This window comes from Canis lupus, chromosome 18 (assembly GCF_011100685.1).
Source record: "Canis lupus familiaris isolate Mischka breed German Shepherd chromosome 18, alternate assembly UU_Cfam_GSD_1.0, whole genome shotgun sequence".
In the NCBI taxonomy this organism is placed as follows: domain Eukaryota; kingdom Metazoa; phylum Chordata; class Mammalia; order Carnivora; family Canidae; genus Canis; species Canis lupus.
In genome coordinates, this window is record NC_049239.1 from 13,661,907 (window position 1) to 13,686,321 (window position 24,415).

A 24,415-nucleotide genomic window follows, 5' to 3' on the forward strand; every position below is an offset into this window, starting at 1 on the left:
AATTCTGAAGTCACTTATGATGCCCATTCTGCATTGTGTTAATGCTTTGGTACTTTCAGACATGTATCAAGTGCGAGAAAAGGGCATAAGGATAAAAATGTTCCACTTGAAAAAGTCAACAGCCAGTGATTGTGCAATGCTAGGTTGGGTGGGAGGCTCCTGGTCTATGGTAAGAAAAAAATGGGCTGTTATGGCAAGGGTCTTGGAATTTGAAAAAATAAATTCGTTTTGATGTCACCACTTCAGTAATATGAACTCCTTAAAGGGGGCAAGGGATTTTTCTTTTTCCTCTACTGTCTTCCCCTCTCGGGGTTTACAGTGCTATGCTGTGAAGACCCAGTGTTACCTTTTATAATGATCACTCTCTCACCCTATTGTCCGGTCAGTTCCAAGTGGTGGCCAAAAGGCTGTTGTCCGCTTGTAAGTATATGCCGTGTCTCACTTTCCTTGCCTGTCTCATGCATTTTTAAAAACTCAGTGTGTAATATACACATGGGAAATATGATCCCACTCTTCTACTGTAGAAATACAAATTAAAACAAAAATTTTTTTTGCCTTTCATATTTGCAAAGGTACAAAAGACAAAGTTTGTAAGAATAGAGAAGTGGACATTCCTGCACTGCTGGTAGCATGTAAATTAGGACGGACCAAGAGAGCTGGCGGTTTACCTTGAACGCCACAAAAAGAAAGCATACTCCTGAGAACATTTCTAAGGGAAAATCCTGTATGTGGAAAAGTAGTCTGTGCACACAGGCATGAAACTCCCCACCCCAAAATACGGAGCCAGAACCCCCAACATACTTGCCACTGGGAGATGGAGATGACTAACTTATATGTATACACGTAATACAATGTTACAATTTGATAAAATGAGAAATAAAATGAGCAAGTGCCTAATAAGCTACAGTGAATGAAAAAAAAAAAAAAAAACCAGTTGACAAAACTTTAAAACCAGAAAACTCATGCAAATAAAGATGAGAAGGAATTATAACAAGATGTGTTAATCACCAGGTGGTGGTGGTATGAGTGACTCCTTAGATTTTCCTAACCTCCTCTGTATTTCTCAGATTTTCTTTAATGTGACTCAATTTGGTATAGAAAAAAAATTTTTTTTAAGATTTTATTTATTCATGGAAGACACAGAAAGAGAGAGAGAGGCAGAGACACAGGCAGAGGGAGAAGCAGGCTCCATGCAGGGAGCCCAACGTGGGACTCAATCCCGGGTCTCCAGGATCACACCTTGGGCTGAAGGCGGCGCTAAACCGCTGAGCCACCCGGGCTGCCCAGTATAGGAAAAAATTAATGGGGTTTCACTCACTTTACCTTTACTCTTACTCCTGTCTGTACTCAGGAAAATCACCTATCAGTTTCTACCTACCATCTCTTTCCTCCAAGTATAACACTTGACTAATATTTTTTTTTTAATTTTTTATTTATTTATGATAGTCACAGAGAGAGAGAGAGAGGCAGAGACACAGGCAGAGGGAGAAGCAGGCTCCATGCGCCGGGAGCCCGATGTGGGACTCGATCCTGGGTCTCCAGAATCGCGCCCTGGGCCAAAGGCAGGCGCCAAACCGCTGCGCCACCCAGGGATCCCCGACTAATATTTTTTTTTAATAAATTTTTATTTATTTATGATAGTCACACAGAGAGAGGGAGAGAGAGGCAGAGACATAGGCAGAGGGAGAAGCAGGCTCCATGCAGGGAGCCCGACGTGGGATTCGATCCCGGGTCTCCAGGATCGTGCCCTGGGCCAAAGGCAGGTGCCAAACCGCTGCGCCACCCAGGGATCCCAACACTTGACTAATATTATACTTACTGAAAAGCCTTTTCAAAAGTGACTTCTCAAAGAAGTTAATTCTGAAGAAGCCTGCAGATCTGAGGAAGCTCAGTTTATTCTACTGAACCGTGGGCAAGAGCACAGAGTGGCCAATTACTGTGGAATCAATTTTCCTACAATGTCCGTCTACATCAATTCCTGAATTCCATTTTTCACTGTTAAAGTGAAGTTTTCTCCTACGTCAGATCTCATACAGACAGAGGTCTTCCGGCTGAAGGGGCATTTGTACTGCACAGAATGAACTGCTGAACAACAGAGAAAACTGTACTGCGCTCTGACAAAGCTGAACGTTTGTTTCCTAGGACGAGGATGAGGAAGTATTTCCGCAGACCTTCCGGCTCTGCCCACAGACCTGGATGTACACAATCAAAATACTGTTCTAGCTTGCTTTTTATAAGGAACACAAACTTTACTGGAAAGATTAGACCTAGAAGTCCACAGTCAGAATCTTTCGGGGTGCCTGGCTGGCTCAGTGGGTTAAGTGTCTGGCTCCAGCTCAGGTCATGATCTCAGGGTCCTGGGATCGAGTCCCACCTTGGACTCCCTGCTCAGTGGGAAGCCTGCTTCTCCCCCTCCCTTCGCCTGCAGTTCCCCCTGCTTGTGCCCTGTGTCAAATAAAATCTTTAAAAAAAAAAATGTCCTTTCATGCCTGTACAGAGGAACAAAATAGGCATGTGACAATTTGTAAAGAAAAAAACTAAAGGTTCCCACAAATGGATTCTAATGAACCCTAACCTTGTTCTCTTTTGTGGGGACCATAGAACTTGGGAACCCAGTGAGACCATCAGTACAGTCACACGAACACACCAAATGCAGGACAGGCACGTCCCCTGCTCTGACTCCTACCTAAACATTTGACAGTCCCGATGGCGTGTGCGGAAGCTGCTCGAGGTTTGTTAGTGACCAGAGCCAGTTCTCCGAAGTACTGTCCCCGGGAACACCGAGCGATTTCCACGGCGCCGTCCTCTTCCACCTCTGACTTCCCCTGACAAGGTAAGCAAGAGTATGAGCCTTCACTCCGCTTACGAAAACCCAGTAACCCTAGCGTAAGCATCGAAAGGAAAGCCATCGCTAACGCGGAGTCTTAGGGCTGGGCAAACACTTACCTTCCTTTTCATAGTGATTTTCACTTCGCCAGATTCTACGATGAAAAAAGAATCCGCCGAGTCTCCCTGTAAGATAGAAACCAAAGCAGAGGGCAGAAATGTAGACTTAGCTGACAGCACACTCGTTGCCTCTCGTAGCCCTGAGATCAGTCCGGCTCCACCGTATGGACCCTCTGCCCGAAAAGTGAAGCCCACCCCCCCACTGGAACAAACTATCTCACCGTCTACACTGAGAGGCTGTGATCAATGATTACATAGTCGCGAGCTCATCTGTAAAATTGTTTGAAATAATAACAACTCTCCCATGGCACTTCTTGCTAAAACTAGCCAAGAAAATATGACAAATACAGAGGTAAGAATTGTGCCCCAAGTCCAGCCTGGGTGGCAGCGTACATAGTCAGGAACGGAGTGCCAGGTCCCAGCACAGCCCCTGCCCTGCCAGCTGATCCCGTGCTCCTCGAGAAGCACTCGGATGGGTACCCCGTGTCCTCTGACAGCAAGCATCAGCACGGGCACCCACAGAGGAGAAAACCACCAGCCTTACCAGGAAGCAGTCCACGGGGGCCCTGACATTGTTACAGATGTCCCACTCCACCTCGGGGCCTCAAAAACGCTTCTGAAAGCCTTTCTAACTACATCCCCACTTTCCCTTCTTTTTGTTTTTGGGTGAACTCTGATTTGATTCCCAATGATGCCTTCTGAATTAAATAGTACAGGACAGATGATAGCAGATACTGACTTTTCGGGAGCCTCTCAAAGCGATTCTAGAGAAACTTGTGTATTCTGAAACTCTTTAGTACATATAATTCAAGAAACACAGTATCAGATTACATCACAAAAATGTGGACTGTAGATTTATGTAATGTATGTTTATAAATGATTAAAAGACAAGTAATATCTAAAAAGACTATAATCTCTTATCTTTATTTCATAAGAGCTTCCTGTTAGATTTTTAAGTGTTTAAAATCATAATAAGACTACTGACTGTAATTTTTTCTTTCAGATTTTATTTTTAAATAATCTCTACACCCAGAATGGGCTTGAACTCACAACCCCAAGATCAAGAGTCACACACTCTACTGACCAAGTCAGCCAAGCGCCCGATAATTTTGTTTTCAAAACGTGCTCTAGGGATCCCTGGGTGGCGCAGCGGTTTAGCACCTGCCTTTGGCCCAGGGCGCGATCCTGGAGACCCGGGATCGAGTCCCACGTCAGGCTCCCGGTGCATGGAGCCTGCTTCTCCCTCTGCCTGTGTCTCTGCCTCTCTCTCTCTCTCTCTCTCTGTGACTATCATAAATAAATTTAAAAAAAAAAAAAAAAAAAAAAAAGGGATCCCTGGGTGGCGCAGCGGTTTGGCACCTGCCTTTGGCCCAGGGCGCGATCCTGGAGACCCGGGATCGAATCCCACATCAGGCTCCGGGTGCATAGAGCCTGCTTCTCCCTCTGCCTGTGTCTCTGCCCCTCTCTCTCTCTCTCTCTCTCTCTGTGACTATCATAAATAAATTAAAAAAAAAAAAAAAACGTGCTCTAAATGCATGTTAAAATGGCAAAATTGGGCCGGTGGGTTGTGCCCACTGAGCCAGCCAGGTGCCCCCACCCATTGCTTCAGAACTGTAATTAAGAAATCCAGGCTGTAAAAAAAAAAAAAAAAAAAAAAAAAAAAAAAAAAAATCCAGGCTCTATCATCTGTCTGCTTTATCTGTCAACTTCAACTAACTTCATAAATCCTACTTCTTGGCAACCCTGTTGTAACCAAGGTGTGTAGCCCTACCCTTTCCAACTGGGGTCCCAAAGAAGCATCAGGGGTTAAACAGCATGTTGGCCCCCATCTCGTGCCTGGAAGCTGACACAGTACACGCTGCTTGTGGATTAATTTTATCACGGGAGTAGCCCCAGGAGGCTTCGTCCTGAACTAATCAGACCAAACTGCAGTAACTCCCAGCACATCTTCGGGGTCCTTATTACACCTCAAGGAACACTTGCCTGATTGTTGACAACATCTTACTGTAGATACATTTGAATTTCACGTGCCAATAAAAAATTATCCTGAAATCCACCTGCCGATTTAATACATGATCATCAGGAGTTCGTTATATAAAGAAAATATTCAAATAGCTTAATGGCTGTAAATTAAACCACTCTCAACAGGTCCTTGGGTGGAATATTCATTTAATCTGCACTGCATACTAGTTCTAGACACACATGAAAAATGTATCAAGACTTGCGGTAAGAACGGATCGTAACCCGGAGCTGAACCCCCTATACAGCACTATACCTGAGCAATGATTTGTTCCCCATCGTTGTATACTTTGGTGCCTATCACATCTACCACTTTCAGGCGCTCAGAAACCTACAAAGGAAAAAAAAATAGCATTAAACAGACTAAATGGGTATCTTATCTATTTCGCAAGTTAAAGACCAGCAGCCTATAGGCCAAATCAAAGGAGCAGTGTGTGCTTTGTGCATGTGTGTCGTGTTAATGAACTGCCACCATTTTAAAATCGATTTCTCACAAAAAATCTGAATTCTCAGCTTCTCTTGAAAAATCAGGAGACTCAGCAACACTCAGGCCACATTAATGGCACATGGTGACAACAGGCTGTGGGGACCAGCAACAGTTCTTTGGCTGCAGCACATGGTCAGCCAATGTCCCATCCTGGCTTTGTCTTCTCCTGTACGTTAGGATTTCCAGCCCCCAATCGACTTTCATTTAAAAGAGAGGCTGCTAGACATGATCAGCTGCCTCATACGCATTCTGTAATGTGGCCAAAACCTCTACCGGGCGTGTACCAACAACCCAACAGACAAATTTCAATAGATGAGTCAGTACTAATCCCAAGGCTTCTGGCCAAGCTGCAGTAAGATGGGGAAGCCGGGGGTAGGAGATCTGGAGGCGCTAGGTTAGAGAGGTCATCAGACACCTGAGAGCAGATGTCAACTATGTGGTTGGATAAATGCGCCTGCCATTGGGGGGGGGGAGGGGGGGAGGAGAGGGACCTTGCCTGGCAATATCAATTTTAGGAGGCATCAATATATAAATGATATTTAAAGCCAGGGGATTTGACAAGTTCACCAAGTAGTGTAGCCTGAAAACAGAAGAGACCCCGAGTGTCAATCTGAAGAAGAAGAGGACTAAACAGTAAAGTTGACTGTGAAGGAAAAGATACACTGTGTTTGGACCAACTAGTGCTACTGTCTACATTTCTACCGTAGCTTGAAGCCTGCTTTAAATTTTTTTTTTAAGTTTTTATTTAAATCCTAGTTCACAAATCAATCAAATCCAACACTTGCATACAACACCTGGCGCTCATCGCAGCAATGCCTTCCTCAACCCCCATCACCAGTTGTTTCCCCCTCCCCTCTCTCCTCCTCCCCCCTGGTAACCACCAGTCTGTCCCCTATAGTTAAGAATCTGTTTTTTTTTTTTTTTTAAATCTGTTTCTTGGTTTGCCTCTCTCACTTTATTTTCCCTCAGCTCATCTGTTTTGTTTAAATGTTACATGAGTGAAATCATATGCTATTTGTCTTTCTCTTAGTTTGCTTAGCATTATACTCTCAGGCTTCATCCACGTCGTAAGTGCCAAGAGTTCATTTTTTTTTATGGCTGAGTAATATAGTAATATTCTGTTGTACATATATTTCCCACTTCTTCGTTATGATTCATTGGTTATGACATGTGGGCTGTGTCCATAATTTAGCTCTTGTAGATAATGCTGCTACAAATGTTGGGATGTGTATATTCCTTTGAATTAGTATTTTTATATTCTTTGAGTAAACATCTATTAAGTCTGCTTTTAGATAAAGACCACATATATATCTGTTGTAGGCACTCACATAAGTCTACTGTAAAACAAAGCAAAACAAAACGCCTGTAGCTACAGGCAGTAAAAGAAATACTGTGTTATACAAACACCATAATTTAATCTTTTCAACTAAAAATATGGGTAAATTTTTATTCAAAGAAACTTTACTACAGGGACACCTGGGTGACTCAGCGGTTTGGCACCTGCCTTCCGCCCAGGACGTGATCCTGGAGACCCAGGATCGAGTCCCACATCGGGCTCCCTGCATGGAGCCTGCTTCTCCCTCTGCCTGTGTCTCTGCCTCTCTCTCTGTATATCTCATGAATAAATAAAATCTTAAAAAAAAAAAGGAAACTTTACTACAGTACTAAATGTTCTAAATGAAACAAACTTTTTAAGCAAGATAAAACAAAAGGATAAACATATACTTACTTCCAAAGATTTAAGGAATGGCAGTGACTCGATAAAGCTTTCATACATTTTTCTCTTTTTGGCATTATTTTTTACAATTATTCTCCTGAAGGTTACCCTGTCCTAAAGGCAGAAGAGCAGATACAAAGACAGTTAAGAGGTAGATTTTATTAGGAAAAAAAGTTTGAAGAGACTGTTTCATTTTATTCCCTGTAGGGAACAAACAATAACTGAAGATTTTGAAATAAAAGGTTAACGTTATTAAATTTTTCAGATTTTTCCACTTCTTCAAGCATAAAATATAACCCATATAAAATATTACTTTCTTTTTCTTTTTTTTTTTAAGCAGTTTACTTTTATTCAGAATAGATCTGGCCAAGGTGTAATTGGGATAAGCCCACAAGGTGGTGCTATTGCACCATTTAAAAAAAAAAGGCATTCGCCCCGGTTTTTGTTTTCCTCCAGGTTTTTGCTTTCCTCCAGCTTTATAGAGATATAACTGATCTATAATATTGTGTGAGCTTAAGGTATACAATGTGGGGCTTTGAAACACTTATATACTGTGAAATGATGATCACAATAGGGTGGGTTACTACTGGTATCACCTCACACAATTGCCTTTGCTTTTTTGCAATGAGAACATTTAAGACTTAGCTCCATTAAGCAGCATTCAAGTATACCATACAATGTTAACTCCAATTACCAAGCTGTTTATTCAATCCCCAGAACTCATTCACCTGGTAATGGGAAGCCTGCACCCTTTGACCACCATCTCCCCATTTCTCCCGACCCTCAGCCCCTGAAGCCACCACGGTACTCAGCGTCTCTGAGTTTGGACTAGCACAGGTCTTCTCTTGTGGATGACGGCCCGAGAGTGTCACAAGACGTCAGTGGACACGACCAGCATTTTTTTAAACTGGGTTATAACTGACCTATAACACTATATCAGTTTAGGGTGTACAATATAACGATTTAGTATTCATATATATTGAGAAATGATCACCACCATAAATGTAGTTAAACACTTCATCGCCATACAGAGTTACAAATTCTTTGTTTTCTAGTGCTGGGAACTTTTAGGATCTACAACTTTCAAATATACTATGCAGTATTATTAACGATAGTGGCCATGGTGGACAAGACATCCCCAGGTCTTATTTATTTTATAACTAGAAGTTTGTACCTTCTGACCCCATTAACCCATGACCAGCATTTTTATAAAAAATAAAGAACAGAAAATCATAGCATGCACATCTAGAAAAGCGTTGTTTAGTTATTTATTTCAGTTATACACAAAGACACACATAAAATAAATATAATAATATACTGGTAAGTAAATATACTGGTTGTGATATTTCCTAATGGAAATTTTAGTGAGTTGCAGAAAAAACCCCATGAAAAACACTAGTAGAAATTTTTTTAAATTTTTTTAATCATAAAGCAATTATAAGAGAGCCTGAAAAAACTATGCTAGGTTGTTCCATCCACATTGTTAGTTTTTTTTTTTTTTTAAATGTGCACAGAGGAAATGCAACTTTCTTGAATATCAGAGTCCAATGCCTGTGTTTATCATTCTCAGGGTTCTAAAACGTTCCTCTGTTTACACTACTTAACCTCAAAGATACAGAACTCAATTAAGGAAACAGGGAAAAATTTAAAGATTAACAAACAGCTCAAAAAATGGTTTTCCTACAAACTTCGTTTTGTATATTATGTATAAAACATTAGGTATATTAAATGGTTCTCAGCTAGCAGCCCCCAGAATGATGTCGGTTTGTCACACACTGATAAACAATTACACCACTGTACTATCAAATAAAACTGAGATATGTTCATTAATTATTATATCACTGTGCTGACACAGTGAGGCTGAATTTAACTGAACTGGCGGGATCGAGAAAAATGCAGGCGTGGATGGAAGTCTCCAGGAGAGCAAACATCCTGTTCCCCAATGTGGTTTATTACAGTTTTACAAGGGCTATAATTTGGCATCTTAATCCAAATGATTTTTTTTGAAAGAGACAAATCTGCAAGATAATTAGTAGAATTATTGAACTAGTTTCCAAGCGTGGGTCTGCATCAGAATCAGCTGTGGTATTAAAAAAAAAAAGAGGTTCTCAGACCCGAGACTTGGAGGACTCCAAGGACGACGTCTGCATGTGGGGCTCCTTAACCTAACAAGGTCACCAATGTCCCCAAGGGGCTCTGCTGCAGAATCCGGCCTGGGAGCTTTACACTTTATGGACAGGTGAGCGCGAGGCAGAGGAGACTAGAAAGAGCGAAGGGATTAAAAATTAACCACGAGGAGGAGGGGTCCGCTTCGGGAAAACCTTTGTTAGTGGCCCACCTCTTCTCACCCGCTGTGACAGACGATTAAAATCCAGAAAGCCCCATGTCCTCGAGGCGGCTTCGCAACAACCGCCTGAGTCTCGGGCAGGGGCTCGCGCATCAGCGCTCCCGGCCGCTGGCCTGGCGGTGACGGGGACGGGGACGGTGACCGAGGCCTAGTCGCAGAGAGGCTCCCCTCGGGACCCTCCTCTTTCTACCTGCGCCCCGTGCCAGGGCCCCCTGCGTCACCGTCACCGTTAAGAGGGAAACATCCAGGGAAACATCGTTTCTATTCGACTTTCCCTGAAAAAACGGAGTGTGGGGAGTCACTCTGAAAAAACACGTGAAGCATTAAGTGAGATGTTAATTCTAATTTTTATTTTTTATTTTTTAAAGATTTTATTTATTTATTCATGATACACAGAGAGAGAGAGAGAGAGAGAGAGAGAGAGAGGCAGAGACACAGGCAGAGGGAGCAGCAGGCTCCACGCAGGGAGCCCGACGCGGGACTCGATCCCAGGACCCCGGGATCACGCGCTGGGCCGAAGGCGGGCCTTAAACCGCTGAGCCACCCGGGCTGCCCAAATTCTAATTTTTAAAAAGCTCACCCGCCCCGAGGTGACCGTCACAGACTGCCCGCTTGAATAACCCGCATGGATGGGTCACATCTCGGAAGGTGCCCATCCCGGGGCGGCGCAAGCACGGGCACTGGCGGGAGGCGCTGGGGAGGGCTCCTACCAAAGCTGCCGCGGTCACGCTGCCCCCAGGACGTGCGGGAGGCGGCTTCCTGACGGCGCGGCCCTCTGGCCCTGGCTGGCCACCTCAGCGCGGCGACTGAATTTTTAACTGACGCCACGGAACGGGGGTTCATGGAGACTAGACGGGGCCCACCACTCCGGTCACTGGCGAACGCGGCCGGAGGACCTGCCTGCTCCGGTCTGGGGTTTCTACTCTGCTGGCTTTGGGAGTTCTGGTCTCTAATGGTCCTCAGAACCCGCCAAACGACGACGAGTTTCTTCTCGTGTGAAACAATTCCAATTTTTCTTGCACGACTTGAAATGTGACTCATCACAGTTTTACTACGGAACAGTAAACCGCCTGATTTTAATACGACGAGCTGGACGAGATGTATCGTCCTTCTGATTCTGAGCAAGAGATTTTTATCAGCGGAGTCCACTTCAGAGTTAAATGGCTGAGTCCGCACAGAGGAATGTGTTACTTCTGTGAAGCTACAGTCCTTGGGACCCAGCCCAACAGACTTCCTATTATCTCAACCTCTCCTCCTTCCACAAAAGGACTTTTGAGAGAACTAATCTAATAAATGCACGTCGAAAACTATACACTGGGCCGTTTTCAACAATTTAAAAAGAAAATACATGTATTGCAAACATGCCCTAAAATCTGCGCTGCTTAAAATGTGTTCTGGGCACAGGAGCACTAGGGTCTCCCGGGAGCTTGTAAGACATGCAAAATCATAGGCCTCATTCCAGATCCAGTGAATCAGAATCTGCATTTTAACTATATTCTTGGTGATCCGTAAGCACCTCGGAGTCTGAGAAGCACCAGCTTAAACAGTTTCCAGAATCAGCTACCCTGTATCCTGGTATCATGTTTGAAAAGAAATCTCCCTTCCCACCTCACCCAAATGTCTTTAAATCAATTTTCAGGTCCTGTAGAAATATCATCATTAATGAATTTATTTTAAAAGCCTAGGTCTCATCCCTGCAGAGTCTGATTAAATTAGTCTGTGCTGGGGCCTCAGCACCGTAACCCCACACAACCCCAGCAGGCATTCAGGTGAGAAACACAGGCATCAAGTATCTTGATTCTACCCAGAAGCTTTGCAGTGCGAAGTGGTTACCATTTTATAGCACGCCAAGAGATCTGTTTATGGAGGCTTCTCAAACTCTAGCATGCATCTGAGTCACGTGGTGGGTTTGCTCAAGCATAGCTCACTGGGCCCCATCTCCAGAGCTGCTGATTCAGTGGGCCCCCATCAGTACGTGGAGGCCCCAGAATCTGCATTTCTAGTAAAATGCCCTGGTGATACAGATTCAATGCTTCCGGCCAGGGGAACCCACTTGAGGAAGCATAGATAATACCACAGAAAGCTATCTGAGAAGACAGCACTGAAGGCTTTGTTCCCTTGTCTGGGTGGCTAGTTGTGAAGGCTGGGTAAAAGAGGAGCATTCTGGGAGCACCTGGGTGGCTCAGTGGTTGAGCATCTGCATTCGGCTCAGGTCGTGATCCCGGGGTCCTGGGATAGAGTCCTGCATCGGGCCCCCCACAGGGAGCCTGCTTCTCCCTCTGCCTGTATCTCTGCCTCTGTGTCTCACATGAATAAATAAATACAATCTTAAAAAAAAAGGGGGGGGGGGAAGCATTTTGGATCTATCTTTCCCAGGACCAGTAGGTTATTCCTGACTTCAATGGGAAAAGAAAATGAAGATTTAACCCAGCACCCAAAAGTTCAGCATCGAGTAGTTGCTTAATAAATACCCTGATGACTGATGAGGAATGCAAAGAAATCCACCTATTAGAACTAAAATCCTCTAGCTGCCTGGCTTTTGCGGTAACGATTTTTACAAATAACATGCAGGTCAAACAAATATTTCACTCACCAAACCCCACAGAGCACCAGGAGAGGTAGCAGTGATTGTAGCCGCTCTGGGCGTATTGTACATTAAGGCCAGTTCACCAAAACTCCCACGATTATCGTAGTTACCCACACACCTTCCAACACCATCGCATTTCACATAGATATCAAATGTTCCTCTGTTGGGCAGATGAAAAATAAGAGGCAAAAGTAACTCAAGTCAAATCTCATGACAATAAAACATAATTTCAGAGAAGACCAGTGTGCGATGAAATCTCCTTTCTGGCTTCCCTTTCTCCTCTGATGGCAAGTAATAAAAGAGCGTCGATATGTGCCAGAGACGCCAACCATGTGCCAGACAAGCAGGAAGAGAGACCGTCAGCTAGACTATGGTAAGGACCGGACATGTGCCTTTGGGGGGGTGAAAATGAGATGAAACTAAATAGAAGTTTGTAATAAATGATTAAAAAATATGATTCCAACCAAATAGTACATGCACAGACATCCTTCTGAGGGAATGTATATATATGAAACAGCTGACTGGTTATCTCGGGGTAAGAACAGTGAAGGATGCTAGGATGTTCACTGTCTAATTAAAGAGTTTTTGTGCCTTACATGAACATGTATTACTTTTGAAGTCAGAAGAAAATAACCTTTTTTTTTTAAAAAAAAAATATAGCTCTAACAATTTGGTCATGACTACTGGACGGCACTTACAAGACTCTTTTATAGTGTAAGGGAGGGGCCAGCAAAGCATGGCCCATGGATCGGCTGCCTGCTTTCATGAATAAAGTTTTACTAGAACACAAACACATAGGTCCACTTTTGCCTTCTTGATCACAGATCTGCACAACAGCAGAGCCAAGTAGTTGTGACAGAGACCACATAGCCTCAGAGCCTAAAGAATTTACTCTGGCTCTTTATGTCATCTGGGGCTTTAATGTAGACTGACCCCCAATGTGAAGCAAAAAGGGGTAGAAATTCAGAGTAAATATCTGATCCTGGTCCTTTTGTAGGTCTTTTTTTATTCTATGCTTACCTTTTATTTGGGTTCATAGTCTAGGCAAGCAATACTCAATTCTGCATGGCCCTGTCCTACATACACTAGCTCCTGCATCTATAGAACTACATTCTTCCTGTGGAGGGCTGTCTTCTTCCCATATACTGTGTTTTATCAGAGAACATGGCTTCAAGGCTTGCTGACATACCTGGGAGGGCAGGCAGCAGAAACTCTGGCTTTTATTCTGTTGGCTAAATCCTTAACAAAGACCAAAGGTGGGGGGGGGGGGGAGCTTTTAAGATTAGGAAAGGATTATGAATGGTAAAGATACAGCAAAAGCAAAAAACACAAGATACTACACAAAGATATTAATGAATAAGAGAATGACTTTATATTCATGCGTAGACGGTTTCATGACTCTTTTTCAAGTGCAGACTAATTCTTCTCTGGATGCTGTTTCCACTTTGGCACTAACACCATTTTATACATTTTCTACTTTGAACAGAACAAAGTACACCACAAATGTGCTAATGAGAAGTAAAATGAGCTCCCAGACCAGCTGCAAGCACACGGTCTAAAATCTGTACCACCTTCTCATATGCATTTCTTCCCTGACAACGTGAGGCATTGGGCAGAGTGGAGCCACAGAAAGACCACGAACAGTGGCCAAGAGACCTGCATGCCAGGCTGGCAGGACTTCAGGGACCCCCGTCACTTCTGCATATCTGGGAATTTTCATCTGTCAAATGGGTGATTAGGATCTAACTGAACATGGAGAGGTTAAGGGAGTTTTTATCATATTTGGGTCTCCCATACACCCCTACAGTTAAATACGGTGGAACAGCTGAAGGAATTTCACCAATGAAAGCTGTCAGAGATTCCAAAATCAAGGCTTTAATTTACATATGGGACAATGGGGGAGGGGGGGGCTGTGCTAAAATCAGAGGGCTCACCTGAAGCCCCTGCCAATAGCTCTACGAGGTCACCACGGCATTAGGGACGAGGGAAGGGAGGACTCAGAGAGAACCCTGCACGCAGAGAGCGTGCATGACTGCTGATGTAGGAGAGACGACAACCACAGAGCCAAGTCAAGAAATGAGGCTGCGCAGACAGATGGGGTGTGATTTCCCGCATGGCTCAGAGCTGAGTACAACTCCACCCAGAGAAGCAAATGCAACCCAGGGAATCCGGCTGAGAGACGACCTGTGTGGCACCCATAATGGGAGGGGCCGGGGGTGCCGACTGTCTCATGGACACTTCAGCATCACTTCACAGAAGTGAAGAAATAAAGCCTCTGTTCAGACCGCTCCCCTGGTACAGTTTGGGGCTCTTAACCTAATTATCGCTTAAAGCACACTGTGCTTTGACAAAGTAAAGCACAACGCAGGTTTTCTGAAATCACATTTTTCAATATAGTGTATGCCTTCTCATTTAAATAAAATAATTTCTCTACAATGTTTCAAAATAACTTCTCTATAATGTTTTTAATGCACAAGAATGCATAAACAATTTCTGGAAACAGCATAAACTCCCCTCTCTACCATGCGCATGCTTTACTTTATAGTTAATGAAAAAAGAACAGACTGAGTTATATGATTCAACACCCCAGATGCTGTGCGCTGCTTGCCTTCGAAGTGTAGCAGGCATCCTCTCAAGCCAAAGTTAATAAGTGAGGCAGCTCACAGTAAATGATTGAGATTTATAGATCGAACTAACCAAAATCCTCCTTTCTTCTATAAACTATGCCTCTTTCCATGATCTAATGTGGTTTCACCACACGTATTCCCAGCGGGCTTCCTGTGCCTTTTATACAGTAACGAGAATAAAGAGGGAACAGTGAATATTAAAAGCTAGTGAATATTAAAGAGGTAACAGCAACTATCGAATATTAATCTGCCAGTTGTTATAAGAACCACTGAGATTCTACAGGGATGGTTCCTTACATTTCAGCAGTGAGGTTACGCGAAACTTACCTATCGATCACGTAAAAGTTGTCACCATCATCGCCTTGATCAATTACATGCTCTCCTTCTTTGACCAGTTTTTCAAACATGGCATCTAACACTTGAGACATCTGTTCCTATTTTTTAAAGAGAAAAGATACAATCTTTATGTTTGTCTACGATATGTTCTCTTGACTGTAATCAGCTTTGTATTTCTGTGAACCAGCTCAAAGAAAAAGAAATATCATCACTGCCATTAAGTCTTGTCAAAAAAAAAAAAATACACAGTGCAGTTGTCCTTACCACCTAACAAAGGAGATTATAGATTTCCTTTCATATTCAGTACCTGAATGAAAGTAATTATAATTAGCTACTTCAGAATATTTCAGTGCAACGATCACCCAGTTTAATATATTGAAAAATGAACCACCAAACCACCACAGACCTTATACATGAAATAGAATCTTGGCAACTAAAATGACCAGGTTCGTAATGAACTACTGCAAATATCTTTTAAAGATAACTGTTTTTAAAACTTCCCTATGAAAAAAAAATAAAAAATATAAAAAAATAAAACTTCCCTATGTTTAGTCATCACTAGGATTTATGTAGGGATTACCTAAGTACTTAGTGAATCCAAATTCTGCCTCCAATCCTTTTGGTTGAGCACTAAAAACAAAACAACAGAACAGGAAAAACAAAACAAAACATATGCAAACCCAAAAATGATGGCAAATTTGAAACACTATTCTTTATCATGACGGTTCTCTTTAAGAAGCAACCATTCACCACCCTAGGACAGATTTATTAAAACAGAAGCCAGAAACATAAAACCTATTCTTCAACAACTACTTAAGTTACATAAAATTTTTATTCTGCTGAAGCGTGGTTGACAAGGCTTAAGGATAAACTCCAGCTGGTGAGAATAAACTAGAAGGTGAAGAACAAACAAATCTTTCCGCAGAACAAATACAGGAACAATTCAAAGGCCCTCGAATACACAAAAGAGCTCGGTGTTTCTCAAACTGGGTTTTGTGGAACCCAGGGATTTCATGGAGGTGCTTCAGTGATTGATTCAGCTCATTTAATTGCCCCCTTAAAGTGTATGTGAGCCATTAAATATGAAAACTAATGGAAATCAAAATGCTCAGATGAATTATATATACACAGTTTTTTCATGAGGTTGAATTTCTCATAAAATTAACCACGGTTGAGTGAACGATTCAGTGGCCACAAAATTGTGCCACTACCACTTACTTCTTAGTTATAAAGCATTTTCATCACCTCAAAAGGAAGCCTTGTGCCCACCAAGTAGGCATTTTGCGATTCTCTCCTCCCGCTGGCCCTTGGCACCACCTACCTATTTTGTGTCTCTATGGATTCCCCTAATCTGGATATTTCACACAACACAATCATACAACATGACCTTCTGCATCTGCCTTATTTCACTCAGCATTTTGAGGTTCATCCTTGTTCTAGATATATCCCAACTTCTTCTTCTTTATAGATGAATAATATTCCACTGTAAACATACCACGATTGGTTTATCCATTCATCCATCACTGGACGCTTAGATTGTTTCCACCTTTTGGCTATTTATGAATGTTTATGTCAACTCTTCTGGGTTAACCCTAGGAGGGGAACTACTTGAGTCATACGGTAATTCTAGGTTTAACTTCTGAGCAACTGCCAAGCAGTTTTCCACAGCGCCTAAACAGTTTTCTTTCCCACCAGCAATGTACTAGGATTCCAATTTCTCCACATCCTCACCAACACTTGTTATGTTTCCTTCTTAAAAAAAAAAAAATTATTCCCACCCTATTGGTGCTGGGCTGGTACTTCATTGTGGTTTCAGGATTGGCAATTCCCTAATGACTAGCCATGTTGAGAATCTTTTCATGTACTTACTGGTAACTCGTGTATCTTTTTTGGAGAAATGTCTATATTCAAGTATTTTGACCAATTTTAAGTTGGGTTGTTATTTTGTTGTTGAGTTGTAAGAGTTCTTTATGTATTTTGGATACTAGGCCCTTATATGTAGGATTTCCCACATATTTTCTCCCATTTGTAGATGTCTTTCACTTTTTTCAATATCGTTCTTTGATGCACAAAATTTTTATTTTTTATGAAGTCCAACTTCTTTTCTTTTCATATTCCTGTTTTTGGTGTCTACCCAAGAATCCACTGCTAAATCCAAGGTCATGAAGACTTACCCTTGTGGGTTTTTTTTTTTTTAAGAGTTTTTATAGTTTGGGAGCTCACATTTAGGTCCTGGATCCATTTTGAGTTCATTTTTGTGTACAGTGTAAAGGAGGGATCCAACTTGGTTCCCAATTGTCCCAGGACCATTTGTTGAAGAGACTTTTCTTTCCCCATTGAGTGGTCTTGGCACTCTCATCAGAAATCAAATGAATATCAAATTAAACATATAAATCAAATGTATAGGTTTGTTTCTAGACTCTTAATTCTATTCCATTGTTCTATGCATCTGCCCATGCTATTAACACATTGTTTTTATTCCTCGTGCTCTGTAGTAAAAGTTTTTTTAAAAAGATTTATTTATTTTTAGAGAGAAAGAAGAGAGGGGCAGAAGAAGAGAATCTCAAGCAGACTCCCGCTGAGCATGGAGCCTGACGTGGCGCTTGATCTCACAGCCCCGAGATCACAACCTGAGCTAAAACCAAGAGTTGTATGCTTAACCGACGGTGCTACCCAGACACCCCTGTAGTAAAAGTTTTGAAATTAGCAAGTGTGAGTCCTCCGACTTTGCTCTCCTTTTTCAATATTATTTTGATGCTGTGGGCCCTCCTTGGCTATGTTTGCAATTTTTATAAATTAGACAACAGCAAAAGGTTAATGTGTCTTCCTGGTTTTGCTTTATAATACATGAATGTTAGTAATCTCAACCTTTATAAACTAATACAATAATTTTTAAAAGAATACAAAACCTCTATAAATACGGCTATATTGTTAAGTAAAAAGAAGAATGAGGCAGGACACTGTGGAAAGTTTGCTGCCACTGAAACTTAAAAAACAATATACTGCTCTGTAAATCACATGACCCTGGAGAAATACCCATGAGAATGCTCTAAGCACGTGGCTCCTGAGAAGCTGGGTTGCTGGAAGGCAGGGGTACAAAGGGGATTTCCTTTCCCCGACTCCTCTTTTGTTCTTTTTGGATTTTTATAAATTGTATAGGCACACAGACTTAAAACTTTTCATTAAAAACCCCAGCTCTGGGCAGCCCAGGTAGCTCAGTGGTTCAGCGCCTGCCATCAGCTCAGGGCATGATCCTGGAGACCCGGGATTGAGTCCCATGTCCGGCTCCCTGCATGGAGCTTGCTTCTCCCTCTGCCTGTGTCTCGGCTTCTCTGTCTCTCTCATGAATAAATAAAATAAAATCTTAAAAAAAAAAAGAAAACAACAAAAAACCCCAGCTCTCCATTTAAACAGAAAACATACTATTGCATCTTCACATTGGCTAAGCAAAGCTTCTGGAGGAACGATGGTGGCGAGTCCTGCAGGAAGTGGTTTTTATCCCCTCCCTGGGTCCCTGCGTGAGCTCTGACACCTACTTGTGAAACAGGAGCCCCTGCAGAAGACGAAGCCAATGTGACCGTGAAGCATTGCTGTCTGCATGTGGTGCTAATTGGCCCCACAGGGACCATTTTATCCAAATGAGTTCATCAACTAGGCAGCATATGGTCACCTATCAAAATTATGAAGTTTGATTAAATGGTTTACTAATATTTTGTTTCACTTACTATTCATATTTAAACTCTTTTAGGCCAGATGGAGAGGGAATATCAGGCTTATTGATTAGCTCTTTCTCTAAATGTCAAATGGAGAAAAAAAGATATACTGCTCTAGTAAATTTTTTTGTTTTTCTTGGTATTTAGCTGCATTTTAAAACTTTATAAAGCTTAGGAATTCACACACGGCTACATAAAACACTAATTCCTGGTAAAATACAGAACAATCATTTCTTCTAGGACGTCTCAATGTGACAGGTGTCTGTTCTAATCAATCAAAATGCAATTTCCCCATAATTATGCACAGAGTGAAAAGAACTTAGGAAATATTTAATATGCAGGGGCTTATCCCAATGACTGACAACTACTGTAGGAAATCTACATCTTATTCTACAGGATGCAAACCCTGGACTGAGCTCTCGGTGAAAGGTCTCTATCTTCAAAAATAACAATTTACTCTCCATTAGTAGAAGAATCTATCATGGCGAATAGGAAAATTATTTCAGTTTGTCTCAAATTAGAAATATTTCAGAAGAAAAATGGCCTACCGAGTTGAGCATTAAAATATTCATGAAAAGAATATCTTCAAAGAGATTAATAATTATAAATGCTATGCTCAACATATGACTATAGAGCCCTCCTGGGAAAACTGTTTGGAGGCCTAGGAGGTACAGGATTCCTAAGCTAAACAATGACTTCAGGGAATTCAGATGACTTAGGAGGTAAAAAGCCAAGATCATTCTTCTTGCTAGTAATTACTGCTTCCCCTTCTCGCCAAATTTTCCCATCTCAGAGAAAGGTACCAGCTCATGGTCATTCCAGCAAGACCCTGGGAGTCATCCTAGACCCTTTCCATCAGGTCACAGATCATTTGGTCCCTAAACAGCGTCAATTTCTGCCAATCCTGAATATTCAATGAAACCAACCCCTTTTAACCTTCCCTAAACCCATTTCCCACCGCTCTACCCTCTGTCCTGCCACCACAGTGAACTCAGACACATCTGATTGTTACTTTCGCTGCTTAAAATGTTTCAGTTGTGACTTCCCACCGCCTACAATATGTGGCCAATGCTACAGGGTGGCTGGCGTTCAAGAACGGTCCTTTGTGACACAGCACACATGTATCTGAGCTCTCGCCAACGGATGTCTCTTGGCGCAAGCTCCAGTAAGAACATTCCCTGTACTTTCCTTCCACTAGCAATCTCCTTCCTTACTCAAGTTCTGAGGCTCAGCTCAGGGGGTCTCCCCAGCTTCCTGAATCCCCAGGTCCCCCGAGAGACCCTCATCCTCACAGTGTCCTGACTCCATTACAGCATTTATCGATGTTATACCAAACTGCTTTGTGTGTGTATTTGAATCCTTCATCAAATTGTAAGTTCCAAGAGGACAAGAACCCTAAGTATTTCTGTGGCATCCCTAAAAAGGCTTTCTATAGACTTTGGAGCACAGTGAGCAGTCAGGGCATCAAACCGAAAGGAGTGGTTGTATAAGCAGGTTATTGGAGTTGAATATGTAATTCACTTTAAGTGCATCTGGGTTACTGTAAAAAAAAAAAAAAGGTATATTGTGAAAAACTAGCAGACTGTTTAAAACATGAGCTTAAGGGATCCCTGGGTGGCGCAGCGGTTTGGCGCCTGCCTTTGGCCCAGGGCGCGATCCTGGAGACCCGGGATCGAATCCCACGTCGGGCTCCCGGTGCATGGAGCCTGCTTCTCCCTCTGCCTGTGTCTCTGCCTCTCTCTCTCTCTCTGTGACTATCATAAATAAATAAAAATTTAAAAATTAAAAAAAACAAAAAAACAAAAAAAAACATGAGCTTAACCTAAAATCATCAATCTGCAATGTTTGGGGAGGTTTTTGGTTTTTTTCTAATCCCAGGTAGTAATCTGTTAAGAAAAATACAGTTTTACCTACCTAAATTTTGTATCACTCCCAGAAGGATTTGAGATAGTAGGAAAGTAAGTCAAGATAGTTTGAGCTCAAAAAAAAAAAAAAAAAAAAAGAAAAGAAAGAATGAAAGATCTTTTGGAAGCAAATGTGTAAATATAATTGCTTCTCTCCAATAAAATATTCAATAATTAGGGATCCCTGGGTGGCTCAGCGGTTTAGCGCCTGCCTTTGGCCCAGGGCGCGATCCTGGAGTCCCGGGATGGAGTCCCAACATCAGGCTCCCTACATGGAGCCTGCTTCTCCCTCTGCCCGTGTCTCTGCCTCTCTCTCTCTCTATCATGAATAAATAAATAAATCTTTAAAAAAAAATCAACAATGAAAATTCATGAATTTGGTAATTTCATGAACTGGCTTTTCTTCCCATTGCCCATGAACTGGCCTTTAAAACATATATATTAAAGACCTCCAACACAGCAGCAAAAAAAAAAAAAAAAAAGGTTAAAATATTTACTGTTTATAAAAATAACCACTTTAAGATGTTCCTTAACAGGATATACTAGTGGTAACTTTTTAAAATTATTTTAGGGGCCCCTGGGTGGCTCAGGTGGTTAAGTGTCTGCCTCTCAGCTCAGGTCATGACTCCGGGGTCCTGGGATGGAGCCCCGCATCGGGCTCCCTGCTCCGCGGGGAACCTGCTTCTCCCTCTCCCTCTGCTCATGTATTCTCTCTCTTCTCTTCTCTCAAAAAAATAAATGAAATCTTAAAAAATTTTTTTTTATTATTTCAAGTGCATCCAAAATTTACACAGGTGCTTTAAAAGAGTTAAAGTTGAAATGGCAAGAAAAATCAATTTAATGGAGAGGAGACAGAGAGGGCAGCGTCTCAGGAAGGCCCCCCGGCAGCTCCCCCCCTGCCTGCTTATCACTTGGTGTACAGGCACCCAAAGATCACTGTTCACTCACTACTGCAGCATGGAGATACGGCTTTGATTCAACAGGAAAGGACGCAAGCGAAAGAACACGCGCTTGTACCCAACTCCTGAGCTAGAGCCTTCCACGTCTGGCTCTAGTCCTTGCTACTGGAAGCATGGCTCTGGGCCAGGAGCAGCGGCCTCACCTGACAGCCTGTGAGAAATGCAGATGCTGAGGCTCCACCACAGACCTACTGGGTCAGACAGCATTTTTAACAAGATCCCCTGAGGACAGGCACAGTAAAGTGTGAGAAGCACTGCTTTTAGGGGCAGTTCAGTTGGTAAAGCATCTGCCTTGGGCTCAGGTCATGATCTTAGGGTCCTGGGAGCCAGCCCCATGAGGGCTCCCTGCTCAGCGGGGAATCTGCTTCTTTCTCTCCCTCTGCCTGCTGCTTCCCCTGCTTGTGCGGTCTCTCTATCAAATAAATAAAATCTTAAAAAAAAAAAAAGAAGCAGCAGCACTGCAGTTAGTGAGCTTTAAAATTCTCCCACGTAAAGTTCTAGTTGAAAAACAGAGAATCTCCTTAGCTGGAAGTCTACTCCTAAGGGTAAAACTGAGAATTAATTTTACAGCTGTCTTCTGTGTGTATCTGGAGGAAAAGAGTTAAATACTAAATTAGTTCAATTCCAGTAACACACACACACATACACACAAAGTTGTAACTTTCCACTAATCATTATTTAGACTCCTATTGGTGGAAGATGATTAGAGATCACATAGTTTTAATGTCCTTTATGTCACAGAGTCATTATCATTCTAGATAAATGAGATGAGGGATTACTTGGAAGCCCATCAAAATTTCACAAATTCCCTTTAGTCACTTATTCTAGTATTTAATACTATAAGAAACAGTTCGATTCCTAAATTTCTAAATTTTCTCAATTTCATTCCCTTTTTTTTTTTGGTGTGTGAGGGAAGTGGGGAGGGAGGGAGAGAGAGAGAAAGAGAGAGAGAGAGAGGGAGAGAAAATCTTAAGCAGGCTCCGTGCCCAGCACAGAGCCTGACTTGGGGCTTGATCTCACGACATTGAGATCATGACCTGAGCTGAAATCAGGAATCAGACGCTTAACCAACTAAGTCATCCAGGTACCCCTTAATTTCATTTTTTAATCTTCCATTACTAGAGCAAACAAGCAATAGCCCCATTATTTAGAGCTCTCAGTTTTGCAAACTCAGTATGAATTCTAGAGGATCTGAGCCAAACTGTACAAAACTTGTAATGTCCGGTCCTAAAACAATGATCGCCAAAGTCACAAAACGTAATCCACGTTCCTGGAGGATGTGATAGAAACATATGTGGTATTAGAAACAAAAGATTTTTTTAAAATGTTTCAGAATGTCCTATGAACCAGAGTATATGGTATTGGTATAATACAGTACAGCTTCTTCTTTATAAAAATGGACTTAGGGGGGATCCCTGGGTGGCGCAGCAGTTTGGCGCCTGCCTTTGGCCCGGGGCGCGATCCTGGAGACCCGGGATCAAATCCCACATCGGGCTCCCGGTGCATGGAGCCTGCTTCTCCCTCTGCCTGTGTCTCTGCCTCTCTCTCTCTCTCTCTCTGTGACTATCATGAATAAATAAAAATTTTTAAAAAATGGACTTAGGAAGACCTCATCTTAAAAAGAGTAGGTCTTAATTTAATGGCCTAGAGCATCAGTCTGAAAACTGTAAAATGCTGCATTTGATCAAAAAAAGGTTGAGGTAAGCTACAAGAGTTGACTCAGTTTCCACATTTGGGTCACGGCAGCAGGATCATGGCAACCCAAATGACCACATAGCAACAAAGAAGCATAATCTGAGGATGAAGGAAGAGAACATTTAGGTCAGAGTACAGGGCAAAATGTGAACAGCATGCTCACTCATATTGAAAAAGGGGGTTTTTAGAAAAACATCCAGAACCAAAGACCAGAGATTTCAAAATCCTTACGAAGAAAAAAAAATCTCTCTACCTTTGAAGCAAAGTGAAATGTTATTTTTCAAATACAAATAATACGGAAGTGGTATACTAAAATGTAATTACTATCACTAGCTGGTGCGAGAGGCAATCCTCCGTGGGCCCTGTGCCGTCCTGCAGGTTCCCGCTGGATGTACAAAGAATCCAAGGTCCTACCCTCTCTTCATCTGAGCCATTTCTCAGGGCTATGCTTCTAGCAAGTAACCTTGACGGATGAGATCATGTTTTCCCCACACAAAGTGCCAGCAGGCCTGCGAACTCCTGGCTGGAAGGAGCTCAGCACTGCTCTCCTAGAAGACAACCCGGTGCACATACAGGCACCCACAGTGGGGCCTTTACATCATCCCAGGGGACGTTAGCTTGTCAAGAGGGTTAAATCCATGACCCCTGCACAGTTCTTCACACAGACACCGGGAAACAAAAAACAAAAAACAACAACCCATTTCTGGTTACTGAGATTTGGCTTACCGGATCGAGGTTCTTAAACAGCAGGATATCTTTGCAAGCCTCTTGCAATCGATTTCTTTGATCATCAGTTTTGGGGTGTATAATCTAAAAGGACATCAAAGTAACAAACAAATTAGTCTACTCATCTTACTCATAAGGGACAAATTTGCCCCGCAGGATGTTGGAGGGAAGAACCGTCAATGCTGAGGCTCACATCAGGTGACCAGACGTGAGCCACCACCCACTAAGCAAGGAAAAATGATAGGGCTTGTCTCAGGGAGGTGGACATTCACCAACAGAGCACCTGAACATGTTTCAAAGGAGTGTTTCCCCCAGATGAGCAAGTTCCTTTTACAAAGGTCTGTGATTGGCT

The 24,415-nt window shown here is 42.5% G+C and overlaps 1 protein-coding gene and 1 long non-coding RNA gene across 5 annotated transcripts in view; one reads left to right on the forward strand and one right to left on the reverse strand.

Moving 5' to 3' along the window:
* Nucleotides 1-4,076, forward strand: part of LOC106559951 — a 34,059-nt gene extending 29,983 nt beyond the window's left edge. For 2 of the 3 annotated variants that reach the window (XR_005373164.1, XR_005373163.1), the window contains 3 exons: nucleotides 2,602-2,833; nucleotides 3,085-3,298; nucleotides 3,950-4,076. This is a non-coding gene — a long non-coding RNA (uncharacterized LOC106559951). Of the gene's footprint in view, nucleotides 1-2,601; nucleotides 2,834-3,084; nucleotides 3,923-3,949 lie in introns of those variants that run through there. The other variant, XR_005373165.1, reaches the window with a different exon arrangement.
* Nucleotides 1-24,415, reverse strand: part of PRKAR2B (protein kinase cAMP-dependent type II regulatory subunit beta) — a 93,119-nt gene that overhangs the window by 2,034 nt on the left and 66,670 nt on the right. For both annotated transcript variants that reach the window (XM_038562710.1, XM_038562709.1), the window contains exons 4-10: nucleotides 24,064-24,147; nucleotides 15,058-15,164; nucleotides 12,110-12,263; nucleotides 7,182-7,283; nucleotides 5,222-5,296; nucleotides 2,947-3,012; nucleotides 2,687-2,825 (exon numbers count right to left, since the gene is read on the reverse strand). In XM_038562710.1, the coding sequence (XP_038418638.1) occupies nucleotides 2,687-2,825; nucleotides 2,947-3,012; nucleotides 5,222-5,296; nucleotides 7,182-7,283; nucleotides 12,110-12,263; nucleotides 15,058-15,164; nucleotides 24,064-24,147 (727 nt within the window). The remainder of the gene's footprint in view (nucleotides 1-2,686; nucleotides 2,826-2,946; nucleotides 3,013-5,221; nucleotides 5,297-7,181; nucleotides 7,284-12,109; nucleotides 12,264-15,057; nucleotides 15,165-24,063; nucleotides 24,148-24,415) is intronic.